Source organism: Periophthalmus magnuspinnatus, chromosome 17 (genome assembly GCF_009829125.3).
Source record: "Periophthalmus magnuspinnatus isolate fPerMag1 chromosome 17, fPerMag1.2.pri, whole genome shotgun sequence".
In the NCBI taxonomy this organism is placed as follows: Eukaryota; Metazoa; Chordata; class Actinopteri; order Gobiiformes; family Gobiidae; genus Periophthalmus; species Periophthalmus magnuspinnatus.
In genome coordinates this window covers 7,004,351-7,016,604 of record NC_047142.1, presented here as the reverse complement: position 1 = coordinate 7,016,604, position 12,254 = coordinate 7,004,351, and the positions used below count along the sequence as shown (strand labels likewise).

The 12,254-nt window shown below is 42.3% G+C and overlaps 1 protein-coding gene across 7 annotated transcripts in view; it reads left to right on the top strand.

The window, feature by feature from the left end:
• Positions 1 to 12,254, top strand: part of LOC117385326 (receptor-type tyrosine-protein phosphatase S-like) — a 71,001-nt gene that overhangs the window by 48,130 nt on the left and 10,617 nt on the right. For 4 of the 7 annotated variants that reach the window (XM_033982619.2, XM_033982623.2, XM_033982621.2 and 1 more), the window contains 10 exons: positions 645 to 846; positions 1,810 to 1,946; positions 2,163 to 2,307; positions 6,749 to 6,843; positions 7,194 to 7,447; positions 8,173 to 8,260; positions 8,435 to 8,653; positions 10,295 to 10,452; positions 10,751 to 10,765; positions 11,047 to 11,159. In XM_033982619.2, the coding sequence (XP_033838510.1) occupies positions 645 to 846; positions 1,810 to 1,946; positions 2,163 to 2,307; positions 6,749 to 6,843; positions 7,194 to 7,447; positions 8,173 to 8,260; positions 8,435 to 8,653; positions 10,295 to 10,452; positions 10,751 to 10,765; positions 11,047 to 11,159 (1,426 nt within the window). Of the gene's footprint in view, positions 1 to 644; positions 847 to 1,809; positions 1,947 to 2,162; positions 2,308 to 4,259; positions 4,575 to 4,679; positions 4,874 to 5,005; positions 5,033 to 5,187; positions 5,306 to 5,403; positions 6,052 to 6,748; positions 6,844 to 7,193; positions 7,448 to 8,172; positions 8,261 to 8,434; positions 8,654 to 10,294; positions 10,453 to 10,750; positions 10,766 to 11,046; positions 11,160 to 12,254 lie in introns of all 7 variants that reach the window. The other 3 variants (XM_033982624.2, XM_033982620.2, XM_055228751.1) reach the window with 2 other exon arrangements.

Here is a 12,254-nt window from a genome sequence, read left to right as displayed (position 1 = left end):
GCTGCATTTAAGGGAAAAATTCGTCATCCCTATATGGCATATTGTCACAGGAATGAGATCACAATTCAGTTTTATCACCATATTGTCCAGTGCTAATGACAGGTCATGTGACAGTTAAGATATGGTTCAAACGGCTGAAGAAGGTTAAGCTAGTAGAAATCTGTGGGAATACACAGTGCATCAGCTAGATTACCAACAATAACAGTAAAGGTATTATAAAGTTATGCCTGTTCTTTTATTTCTGAAGTGCTAGAGTTTGTGGAGATCAGGGAATAGACCAGGGCTTACCCACGTGTATGAAAAAGTACTTTGTTTATCGGGGTCAAACGCCAGAGCTTCCCCCCAGAGACATAGGGACATCACCTTGGGATGTTGACTTCCACCAAACAGCCAAGCAGCAAATCTCCAGCACCATCTGCATCCAGGCAAAACTGTAATTTAGACCTGACCTTGGCTGTTATAAACTCTTATGGTTATGTGTTGTAAGAAGATATTATGGATTATCGGGCATTTGGGACAGTTGGATTACGTGCACGCCCACATAATACCCCTCAGTCACTGACAGACACTCAAATCCAGTTTCAATCCTGCAAAGTGAATTGTTTTCTCACTGATCATGAATTATGTCTGGCTTTCTGATGTAGGTGAAAGGGTATCGTGTCTACTACACCATGGACCCGTCTCGCCCCATGAATGAGTGGCAGATCCACAACGTCCAGGACAGTGTCATCACCACTGTACAGAACCTGGTTGCATCGGAGACGTACACAATCCAAGTGCTGGCCTTCACCTCAGTGGGGGATGGGCCTGCCTCTGACCCAGTCCATGTTAAAGTCACACCTGGAGGTTAGTGCTTCCAGTTATGATGATGAGGTGTTTACTTCGCATCATTTTCTGGAAAGTTTGTAGGTAAAAATCTAATAAAACCTTTTCAGTTACAACAGCGGGCTATAACATTTGTATTTGTGCTGAATTGTACTGTGCACTGTGTAACTTATTGGGTAGGGGTCTGCCACCTGCTTGAGATGTGATTGATAGGATGTTCCAAAGTTATTTAAAAATATAATTATAATTATAGGGGCTTTTATTGCTCAAATAATACTGTGAAAAATGTGCATTATTACTGAGCAGGCTCACCACAGATCTGACCAGTAACTTGCCCCCCACAAAAGTTACACAAATCTATTACATAGGCATTTATAGAATCTGTGTTTTCTTGTAAATTCTACTTCACTTTCATCTACATTTTATGGTCAAGATTAACCTTTATTGACTTGCCATTTCCAAAAGGTTGGGAGGCAAATGTTGGAATATTGTTACAGAAGTACTTATGTAATAAAAATATAAATGAGAGTTGTTAAATATCATTTTTTGTATGCATAGTCAAGCAAAAATAAGCAATAAATCATTTGGCCATAATCTACTAAGCTTCTAATTTGAGCGACTTACATCAAGTTGTTCAAAGCACTGGATTGTGAAATGCTTCCAGATGAGCTCATCCTGTCAGAACAACATTAATCCATTTAAATGAACTAATTCCACCTGTTTGGACTCAATCCTGTCAGTGTAAACAGAGTAGCGAGCTAAAAATGTCCCACTCCTCCACTGCTCATGACAGTATGACAGCGATTTGTATAGGGGAAATATACAAATACAAATATGGGGGAAGAATGTTTCTGTTTTCTTCTTGGAGCACTCAACAAAAGTATTTACAAGTTATTTACATCCTCATAAAACCACTAAAACACAGCAGTACTTAAAACAGGCTAAAAACATATATTTAAATAAAATGTATATTTCTATATTTAGTCCCAGGCCAACCGGGAAAATTCCGAGTGGGCAAAGTGACAGACACGAGCATCGAGCTTATATGGGAGCCTGCGTACACCAAAGAGAGTATCGTCAACTATGAAATTCTCTACAGACCTGTCAAGTTTGGCAGTGTGGTAAGACTTCTTCTCATGTGTGTGTTTGTGTAGACAGACTGCTTAACAAGGCAAAGGGATAAAAGGGCAGATGAAAAGAGGAGTTTGAAAGATTAATGCCAGTGTCCATAGCCTCAGCAGTGCGTAGTGACTGTCTTATCAGCTGCTATAAGCCGTGTGTCTGTGTGCACTCAGTCTGCCCTCTCTGTCCTCTGCTCCTCTCCACTGCTCTCACAGGACAAACTCTCCTTCGGGCCCAGGAGTTCGTACACAGTGGTGGGCCTCCAGGCGGATACAGAATACTCCTTTTCTCTGGCTGCCACCTCCAACAAAGGCCTCGGAGCATTCACCAACGAGCTGGTGCAGAGGACGTCACAAGCCAGTACGTCTCAATTTCACTGGATTATACCTGCAGCCACGCGGTTATTCCCCAGATTGAATTGTGCTGAAAATTATATGGAGTGATTACCTTACACACATAACAGCTTTGCTTCTTGGATCCAGCAGCATTCATCTTCATATCTCTCCATCTATCTTGTTTATCAAACCATACATCAACCCCTCTCCTAAGCATCCATTGGTGTCTCACTGTGCCTTTCTCGCTGGCTTCTCTCCTGGAGCAGGGCATGCTGACAGATGGAGACAGAGCGGCGAATAATGTTTCAATCTTCCTTTTCCTTGCCCTCCTTTCACTTTTTCCACTCTATCATTGTCTAATGTCTTTGAAAGGGCAAAAGTGTGTGCCAGTTATTGGCTAAGAGCCAATAGAAAGGGGCATTAAGGAATGGCAGTTTGCCTTCTGTGTTGACAGGTAAGTAACAGCCAGTGCATCATCAGTGCCGTACCTTTTTCTTTGGTTATGTCTATACCAATGCACATCCATTTTAAGACACAAGTCTTAGTTTTCTCAAAAAACTGATGTGCATATTTTTACATTTCTATCTTTACAAATACAACACAATTGATACTGCAATTTCATGTCAAAATACAGGCATATATTTGTAAAATTTAAAAGTAAATTGTAAACTGAGTAAATTTTAACTAAACTACATGATTAAATAACGCTAATTAGTATGATACAGAATTGTGCATTTTATGTTTATTGCACACATTTGAATTTATTGACTTGTGCCTGTCTAAAGTAAAGAAAGTAAGAGATAACAAAGAGAAGGGTACAGTTTTGTAGTCAGATGTGAGATCAAGTTCAGTCCATGTTGTTGTATGGCTTTAGAGGTAAGCATTTACAATCACACCGGATTCGTGTCGCCAGATCTGTTGTAAGGCTGATTTCAAACTGTGCTTTGAGCGGTTCTCTTCTACCTCCAAAATGAAGTGGCGTCCAAGGTGGTACAGCGGGGTAGTTTGCAGGTTGCCAGATAAGCAGACTATTTCATGCAGCAGAATTCATTTCCTGGGGAGGTAATGCGTGCTGCTTTGTTATCGCCAAGCTTTGGTGCACATCTAGATTGTCCCCTGAGGCCAGCTGAACACTGGCTGTACGGCTGAGTGGAGAGATACTTGAACCTGTCAGCTATGACTATTACACCCCCACACATGCACACAACTCTATAAAGGCCTGGCAGTGCACATATGGTCCAGGTGTTGTATACACGCTAGACATTTTACAGGTTTGACTGGAGGAAAACTGCAGGTGGCGAGTGATACAAAGGATTCAAAAGCTAGTGTTTGCTCCAGTCTGACTAGAACTGTCCCTGATTCGATTCTTGTCTTCAATTCATCATTCCAGCCTGACTTCCCAAAATCCATCTGAGTGCCTTTCTCTCCCGGGGCTCCTGTGTCTCTTTTATTGCCTCTTAAATCCTTTCAGTGCAGTGTGAGATCTGTTTCAGTTTGTTTTTCTTTCTCCTATGAAGCCCTGGACCTTCTCCTTGTGAGTAAGGCAAAGTCTTCTGTGCTGCATTATCTGTGCAGGATTATGGCAGGGCGTCTGTGAAATGTATATATTCTGCAATAGTCTTGTGCAGTGAGCTGTGGTTCCATGAAACCATGTCTGTTTTATTCTTAAAAATGGATGTTTAAATATAGCAGCTGTGTATGAGAGGCAAGGTCCTCCTACTATAATTACATTGTCTACATCAGGTCAATATTCTTGTCTCTGCTTTATTTCATTAGGCACGGTGCGAAACAGTGTCTATTAACATTATGTGGTTGCTCCCTTTATGCCTGAGTCATTGCTGTCTTTGTTTGAACTTTTCAGTTTATTTTTGTTGTTTCCTTTTTTTCCTTATTCTTTCCTTCGATTTTCTTTTTCCCCTCTCTTCATTTCCTTGTCCTCTTCTGGTTGTTCCTAAACCATTGTTCCTGTCCAACCAGAGCCCTCTGCTCCACCTGAGGGGGTGTCCTGTGAGAGCGTCAGCTCCACCGTGCTCAGAGTCATTTGGAGGCCTCCTCCATTGGCGGAGCAGCATGGACAGTTAGCCGCTTATGAGCTGAGCTATCAGAGAGTGTCTGGTGGTGAAGGCGGGGGACAGGGCCAGGTGAATGGGCTCACTATCCCCCCTCAGCAGGGGCACACACAGGTAGAAGGGCTGGAGAAATGGAGCTGGTATAACATTACAATGGCTGCCTCGACGGCCCATGGGACAGGACCTAAAAGCCCGGCTGTGCTGTGCAGAACTGATGAAGACGGTAAGCAGCAGACCAGGCTGTAGCTCTTAGCTAATCAGCATTGATCCTTTAGTTGATTATTTACTGGCCAAGCTGCTGGTCATTTAATTACTCTTATGTGTTTAGTTCCTGGAGCAGCACCCCGTCATGTTGACGTACAGCCTTTGAACTCATCAGCGCTGCGTGTCACCTGGCGACCTGTATCCCCACGGCTACGCCAGGGCCAGATCCGGGGTTACCAGGTGCATTTCAGCAACACGGGGAACAGTGATACACGTAACCTGCCCCGGATCAAGGACCTCCTACTGGATGAATCCCAGGTGACTGTCTGAATATTTAAAGAGTGTTTAAAGTGTATTTAATCCTCAGACAGCATCTCTTTTGGTGCTTTGACTCATTCTTCTCTCTGGTCTCGTCTGGACTGCCTGTGGCGCATCGTGTCTCTCGGAAAGATGGAGGAGACTGACTCCACTCAGTATGTGAGTTTGTATCATCCTTCCCTCTCCATATTCTAGGAAGTTTTCCTATTCGAGATTTGCTGACAGATTGTTATGTAAAAGTTTGAACATTTTTATTGAATTTACAAGTATGTAATTACATCTAAAAATACTGTTATATGCTATTTTTGCTCAAGGAGATGATTTTGGGTGGGCTGAAAGCAGAAACCCTGTACTCTGTCTCTGTGGCTGCGTATACCACCAAAGGAGATGGAGCACACAGCAAAGCAAGACTGGTGCAGACCACAGGAATTGGTAAGCACAAACTTTATATACTCTACCTCTACCTAATATTTACACTTTATAAATGTTGTTTTTGCACACTAATCGATATATAATCTTCTTATTGGCAGTTCCTGGCCCTCCACCCTTCTGGGTACGCCCTGGTACCGGTGCATCAGTGATTATTTGGTGGGTTCCTCCACAGGACACTGCTGAGTCTGACAAAAAGACACGGCCAGTAGAAGTGCTGGGATACCGGCTGCAGTTTGGTCTGAAGAACAGCTCCTTGAACAGCTCAGTTGTTTTCTCTCCCCAGGAGAGGAACTACTCCCTCAGTAACCTCTCTCCAGGAATGCTTTATGCTTTTGCCCTCTCTGCTAAGAGTAAAGCAGGCTATGGAGCTGTGTCGCAGCAGGAAATAACCCTTCCAATGTGCCCACCCTCAGGACCCCCAAAAATATCTGACTTTGTTAATGCCACTTGCTGTTCTCTGCACCTCTCCTGGCAGTCCCCTGTCCCAGAAGACTGTAATGGTGCTATCACTGAGTACACGATTGCTTATAAAAAGGCAGTGAGCCAGATTATCCCTGATGCCTCTTCAGGACCTGCCCTCTCTGCTCCCCCGTGGCATGTCACACTATCTGCCACAGAGTCCAGCTACATCATAGTTGGCCTCAATCACAGCACAGCCTACGAGGTGCAGCTCAGAGCCCACAACAAGGCAGGGCCAGGGCCGTTCAGCCCACCCCGTGTGTGCCAGACACTGGCCTTTGAAACAGGTAGGGCAGTTCAAAACACCCTTTACCTCCTTGGCACTGCCCCGGTTTCACAGCTCTTCTCCCTTCATGTGGGTTTCACCAAACCACCACATTAAGTGTGGACCAGTTGTTCCAGGTCAATCCTGTGCACCTCCTTGAGGCTGTAAGGTGCACAGTCCAGAGGAGCATGTGCTCCCCCTCACTCACTTGCCTTCATCACCTTCCCCTCACTGCCAGTGGAGCAGGCTGAATGTTAATGGATGTCTGCTTCAAGAGCACAGCTTATCACAAACCCTCAGGTAAAAGTCAATACAGGGCTTCCAAATACAGTATCTAATACACAAGGTAAGTTGAGGAAGTGCATTAAGGAAAGTCTCATCTGGACCGATCTCTGCAGGTAAGCGTGTTTTATCTAATAGACCTCCACAGCCACCTTTGCAAAGCTTTCTGCTGACATGCAGAATTCAGAGTCAGACAAACACAACCTACCACTGTGCAAATGAGGCATGTCACGTTCCTATCGCAGGTCTGTGTCTGATCTGTTCTGACGTCCACTGTCCTCCTCACCTGCTCATCCTCCTCCACATCATGCCTCTGCTCCCTCACCCTTCTGTCACATTTTCTCCAGGGTCGCAGTGGAAACCTGTGGAGCTGCAGACTCAAATAAAAGCCTTACTCACGTGTGACTTATCTGTGTTCTTACCTGTCCTCATTTTAGATGTGCCAAGGAATTTCTCTGTCAATCTGGCCACAAAGACCAGTGTCCTTCTGACATGGGAGTTTCCAGAGAGCAGTAACTCCTATCGCTTCACGGTACGACTAATAAGAGCTCGAGAGTCTGTATTATGTGTATCGTTGACTATAAGATATACATGTTAATTTGACCTAGAATGAAATCAATAATATCAAATTAGAAGAAAGCGAGGTTTATTGGCTAGTTGTTTATTTATTTATTTTTAGCATCTGGCTGCAAAATTAATCAAAACTCATTATTCTGTCATTAATAATTCTGCAGTCTGGAGTTTAAAGAATGCCACCTTTGTGAAATATTTATGAGTTGTTTTTGATACAACTTTGACTTTAAATAATTCAAAACATGGAATTAATTGATACAATAAATACCTATATTTTATGAGATCATATATTAACTATCCTTCCTTCAGGTGGAATATAACCAAAGGAAGATGGAGGTGGATGCCCGTCTGAGAAAGGCTGTGATCCCAGACCTGCAGCCTAACACCAGCTATGACTTCATGATCACCGCTCCAGAGGGAAACATGGGGGGCCTTCGTCACCGCATCACTGCCAAAACCTCTCCACCAATGACCATCCGGCGCCCTGAGATCGACCACACGCGCGACACAGAAGCCACAGTCACCATCATACTCCCATCACTGGAGACGAGAACGCCGGTCAAGTATGTGTTGTTTTTGATGTTGTTTTGATGTTTTTGATGATATTAAGCCAGTATGAAGACTGCTAATTGCCATGGTTAAGAAGTTATATTACCTTGAATGATAGTAGTGCGTGACAGTAGCTCAGTTGGAGTGTTTATACACTGATCCTAAGGGTTGGTGGTTCAAATCTCCACACGTGACATAAAACTTATTTGCTTAAGCAGTCAGATCCACGGACCCACAGGTTAGTGGTGTGATTCTAGCTTCCACAGATGAATACTGTCAGTTTGTCCTTGTGGAAGACACTTAACCCACTAACCCACCTCGCCCCCACAGTCTGTGTACACTGTGTGTATGAATGAGTGTGTGAATGGGTGAGTGGTTCATTGATGTAAAGCACTTTGAGTGCCTTGAAGGTGGAAAACCATTTAATAAAAATGTGACTATTTACCATTTAGTGTCCATGTTATGACCGTAACTGCACTTTCAGTTACCATGCTATTTTTCTATCCTACAGTGCTGTAATGCAAGGCGCTACCTTAAATTGATGTACCAGTTAAGGACTGGCACAAAGAAGCACTAACTTTCGTGTCTGGAATATACCCATCACTAATTTCTACATAAGCTTTGTATTTGTGCACTTTGAGGTGAACCCTTAGAGTGTTGCAGTTGCTTTTAAACAAAAATAAACTATAACAGTTGTAGTGAGAATGATCTAATGTGTTTTCCTGGTGTGTCTAAACAGGAACGTTTATGTGGTAGTGGTCCCATTAAGGAGAGCCCGCGGCGTCATCAGACACCTCAAGAGCCCAGACGAAATGGACCTTGAGGAGGTGAGAGAAAACACTGTTTGCTTGCGCCTCAAAGCAGCAGAAGACCTATAAACACAACATAATAATATCACAGCTAGCTACTCCTGGCAATGCTTACCCTTTTCTAATTTAACATATTTTTTCCAACATTAGTCATGCATTTCCTTGTCTGTCTCCACGCTCTATTCCCCACAGCTATTGAAGGATATCAGTCAAAAGCAGAGAGATTCCAGGCAGCAGAAGACAGTGGACCTCAGGCGAGCGTATATCACGGCCCGCTTCACACCTGCCACTCTGCCGGCCTTCTTCACCTTGGGGGACCAGCTGGACTACGGCGGCTTTGAGAACCGAGCACTAGAGCCAGGCCAAGAATATGTCTTCTTTATTCTGGCTGAACTCAACTCCACAACTGGGGTACAGTCTGTCTTGCTAATACTATTCATGGGTTTGAAAATTTGCGCCATTGTAATAGCAATTAACAATTCAAAACTAAATATTATATATTTTGAATGGCGAAAAATGCTCAAAATTTGTCCTATACACAGAAAGCTAAAATCCATGGATATAGTATTGTGAACACTTTTCAAGGGGTTATCTTTTGTTTTTGAAAAGTAGAAGGAGTATTAGTAGGAGTTGAGTTAGAAGTAATTGCCAAACACACAATGAAAAAATTTGTACTGTTGTAAGTAATTCTACCTTTTGCAGTGACAGATTGTAAATAATCACTGCACACACACACACACACACACCCCCACACACCCCACCCCACACACACACACACACCCCACACACACACACACACACACACACACACACCCACCCACACCCACACACACCCCTACACACACATGCCCACACACCCACACACACACATACACACACACACTAATTTATTACACTTTTTAAAGCCAATACATTTTCATTATTATTATTATTATTATTATTATTATTATTATTATTATTATTATTATTATTATTATTATTATTATTATTATTATTATTATTATTATTATTATTATTATTATTTTATTTATTTTGCAATTTATATAACAATTTTTGTACTTTGATACACCTTTCTTTGTTCAGTCTTTATAAACCCTTGCCTATTGTGCGCCCTGCAGCTAAAACAATAAAATGCACGTCAGTCAAAGTGTTGTAAGCAAAAGGCAATAACCCTCATATACTTTCATCACCAATGGTAATAAAGAGTGAGGGAGCACACCAAGAACTGTGAGAGGAGATGCTGGCCTTTACAACGGCACAACAGTGAAATGGAATTGAATTGATCATAAATATGCCGCTAGAATGAATATAGATTGGAAATACATGGAAATGTTTCATCGCATTATTGCAGGTGAACATGCAAAAATAGTATTGACACAGGCACCAATGCAATCCAAGTGGCAAGCGGGTATTGGTTTTCCTTTTGTTAATTAATCATTTCTTTTTATAACAATTCAATTCAATTTTATTTATATAGCACATTTTAAATACAAGTTAAGCTGCCCAAAGTGCTTCATACAAAAGTGAATACAAACATATATGCGTCAAATGCGACACAGGCAAAGAGCAATAAAACACCCAGATATCGTGCCTAGCTAGAACGAAATCTGGTTTAGTCTGGTCTTAAACTGCGCTACAGACAGCGAGGATCTGACAGGCAAAGGGCATAACAACAGGCAAACGACAGGCATAACAACTTCAGAATGGTCAAGAGCTCACCCAACTCGACGATTCAGGTCAGGCGCTTTGCATGTGTGCTGCAACCCAAGCACTAGACTAGCCAACAGTGCAAGTTCTTTTTATGTAGAGGAAGATCTGTAAAAAATGGATATAAGCAATGTATTAATAATTTAATAAACACTGTCCACTCAGGGGTTTGAACCATGCCTGCAGTATTTTACATTATGTGACCAAAACATCATACATGTAATTTTATAGCCTGACATTATACGACAGAGCTTTGCATCAGGAAGAACATCAAACGACATAAACCTAATACATGATCATTTTATTTGTATTTCTATATATTCTATTTATTTTTATTTTTTACAGAAAATGTATGTAGCCAGTCCATATACAGACCCAGTGATTGCACCTGATTCGGACCCCCAACCTCTGGACGCCGGAGACGGTCTGATTTGGGTGGTGGGACCTGTTTTAGCCGTGGTCTTCATCATTTGTATTGTCATTGCGATTCTTCTGTACAAAAAGTGAGTGTTGCTGAATACACACAGATTTCATTGTGTTGTTTTGAATAGGAAGCTAGTGTTTACAGCGGCATTTAAGGCCGATGCTCCTTTAATTTGTTCCACTTTACACTTTTCTCTCCCTCAGACAGCTATCAAACCGTGTGACCCGGCTCTTGGCCTTGCATATCTCCAGAAGCCTTCAACCTTTTGAATACTAATGCAATTTATTGATTTTTCTTCTCTAACAATCTGTCTGTTCTGTTCCTTTTCTGCCCCTAATTATTTCTTCCTGGCTTCCTCGCGCCTGTTTCACTGGAAGCAGCCAACCTGACAGGTAAGATTAAACCAGTGTCAACCTCTTTGTTCATTTGATCTTACAACACTCTCATGGGGAATTGAAAGTACTAATAGTAGTTCCTCTTTAGGTATAAGGTAGGTATAATAGAGCTGGGAATCACAGTATCTTTTTATAACATATCACTGTTCTGTACTGCAGGGCTCAATCTATATAACAATACGCTCTTTTGATGGTGATATTGTTAACATAGTGGTCTAAAGATAGAGATTTGCAGTATGTCTGATCACTGACACATGCATCTATGTTTCTCTGAGCAGCAAGCGAAAAGACTCTGAACCAGGCACCAAAAGCCTTCTTAGCAATGCTGAGATGATGGCACACCACCCAACAGACCCTGTGGAGATGAGACGCATCAACTTTCAGACTCCTGGTATGTTTTAATAATGCACTGAAACAGGCACCCAAACACACAGCGGGTACATTTGCATAAGAAAGTGTACTTCCACCGCTCGTGATTTGATAATGAAATATTCATTAGGCTAATTTTATCCCTGCTGAGATTATGCTGACAAGATTGTGGAAGTACTCCTCCACATCATAAATCGCCCAACGACATGTACCTGGCAGCTTCCTGTCTCTCCTCAGATCAAAATGGCTACTGCCAAGGTACAGTCAGTGCTTAGTCACGCTTGAGTCATAGCTCTGTGACAAAATCTGATCATCTCCGCTCACCCACCTTAAACATTCCAGCTCCATATTACAGACAACACAAAACAGCCATTAACTAAATCTGGCCCATAAATCATGAATGTGGGCAAAAATGGACATGAAAACATTGTACTGTGTAGCGTTTTCCGTTAGTGTGTCTCTCCTCTTGCCATCTGAAAACCCCACTGTGTACTAACTACATAGTTTTGCCGCTTTTCGTCCCCCACAGAGCCAGATCTAACAACACAGCTGTTCTGGTCACGGCACCAAGCTAATGCAGCATTGCTATAAATTTTTTGTGCTAGTTCAATTAACAGATTTCACATTAATCTTGCGTCAATTTACTCACCTCACTATAGTTCTGCAGTTTATAGAACCGCATAGAAAAGGTGTTGTGTTTCATCACTACCGTAAAGGATTTAGTTTTTACCTGTCGCAGCCTGAACCATTTTAATCCCAAGATGAAAGTACGTGATCCTGGGAAGCAGAGTAAACCCACCGAAGTGAAAAAAAACACCTCTGCTCTTTTTCTTTTATCATACATTTTTCGTCTCTCTCGTGGCAGCAGCCTTGAAGCCGACGCTGCCACAGCTTTTTCTCCCTAGAGATGGGTGCTTTTGAGATGCTCAGTAAAGATAAAATTTGTTTCCAAGAAAATCCTGCCCGATGCTATTCGAGGTCATTGCGGTCGTGACAGTAGTGCTTTGTCGTGATTACCTGTGGGTGCTGTGTTGCAGAAAATAACCACTCTTTTAAACCCACATTTGGCAGGTCAAAAGAGAATTTTTTATAGCAACACAATAGATTTTTTTTTTTT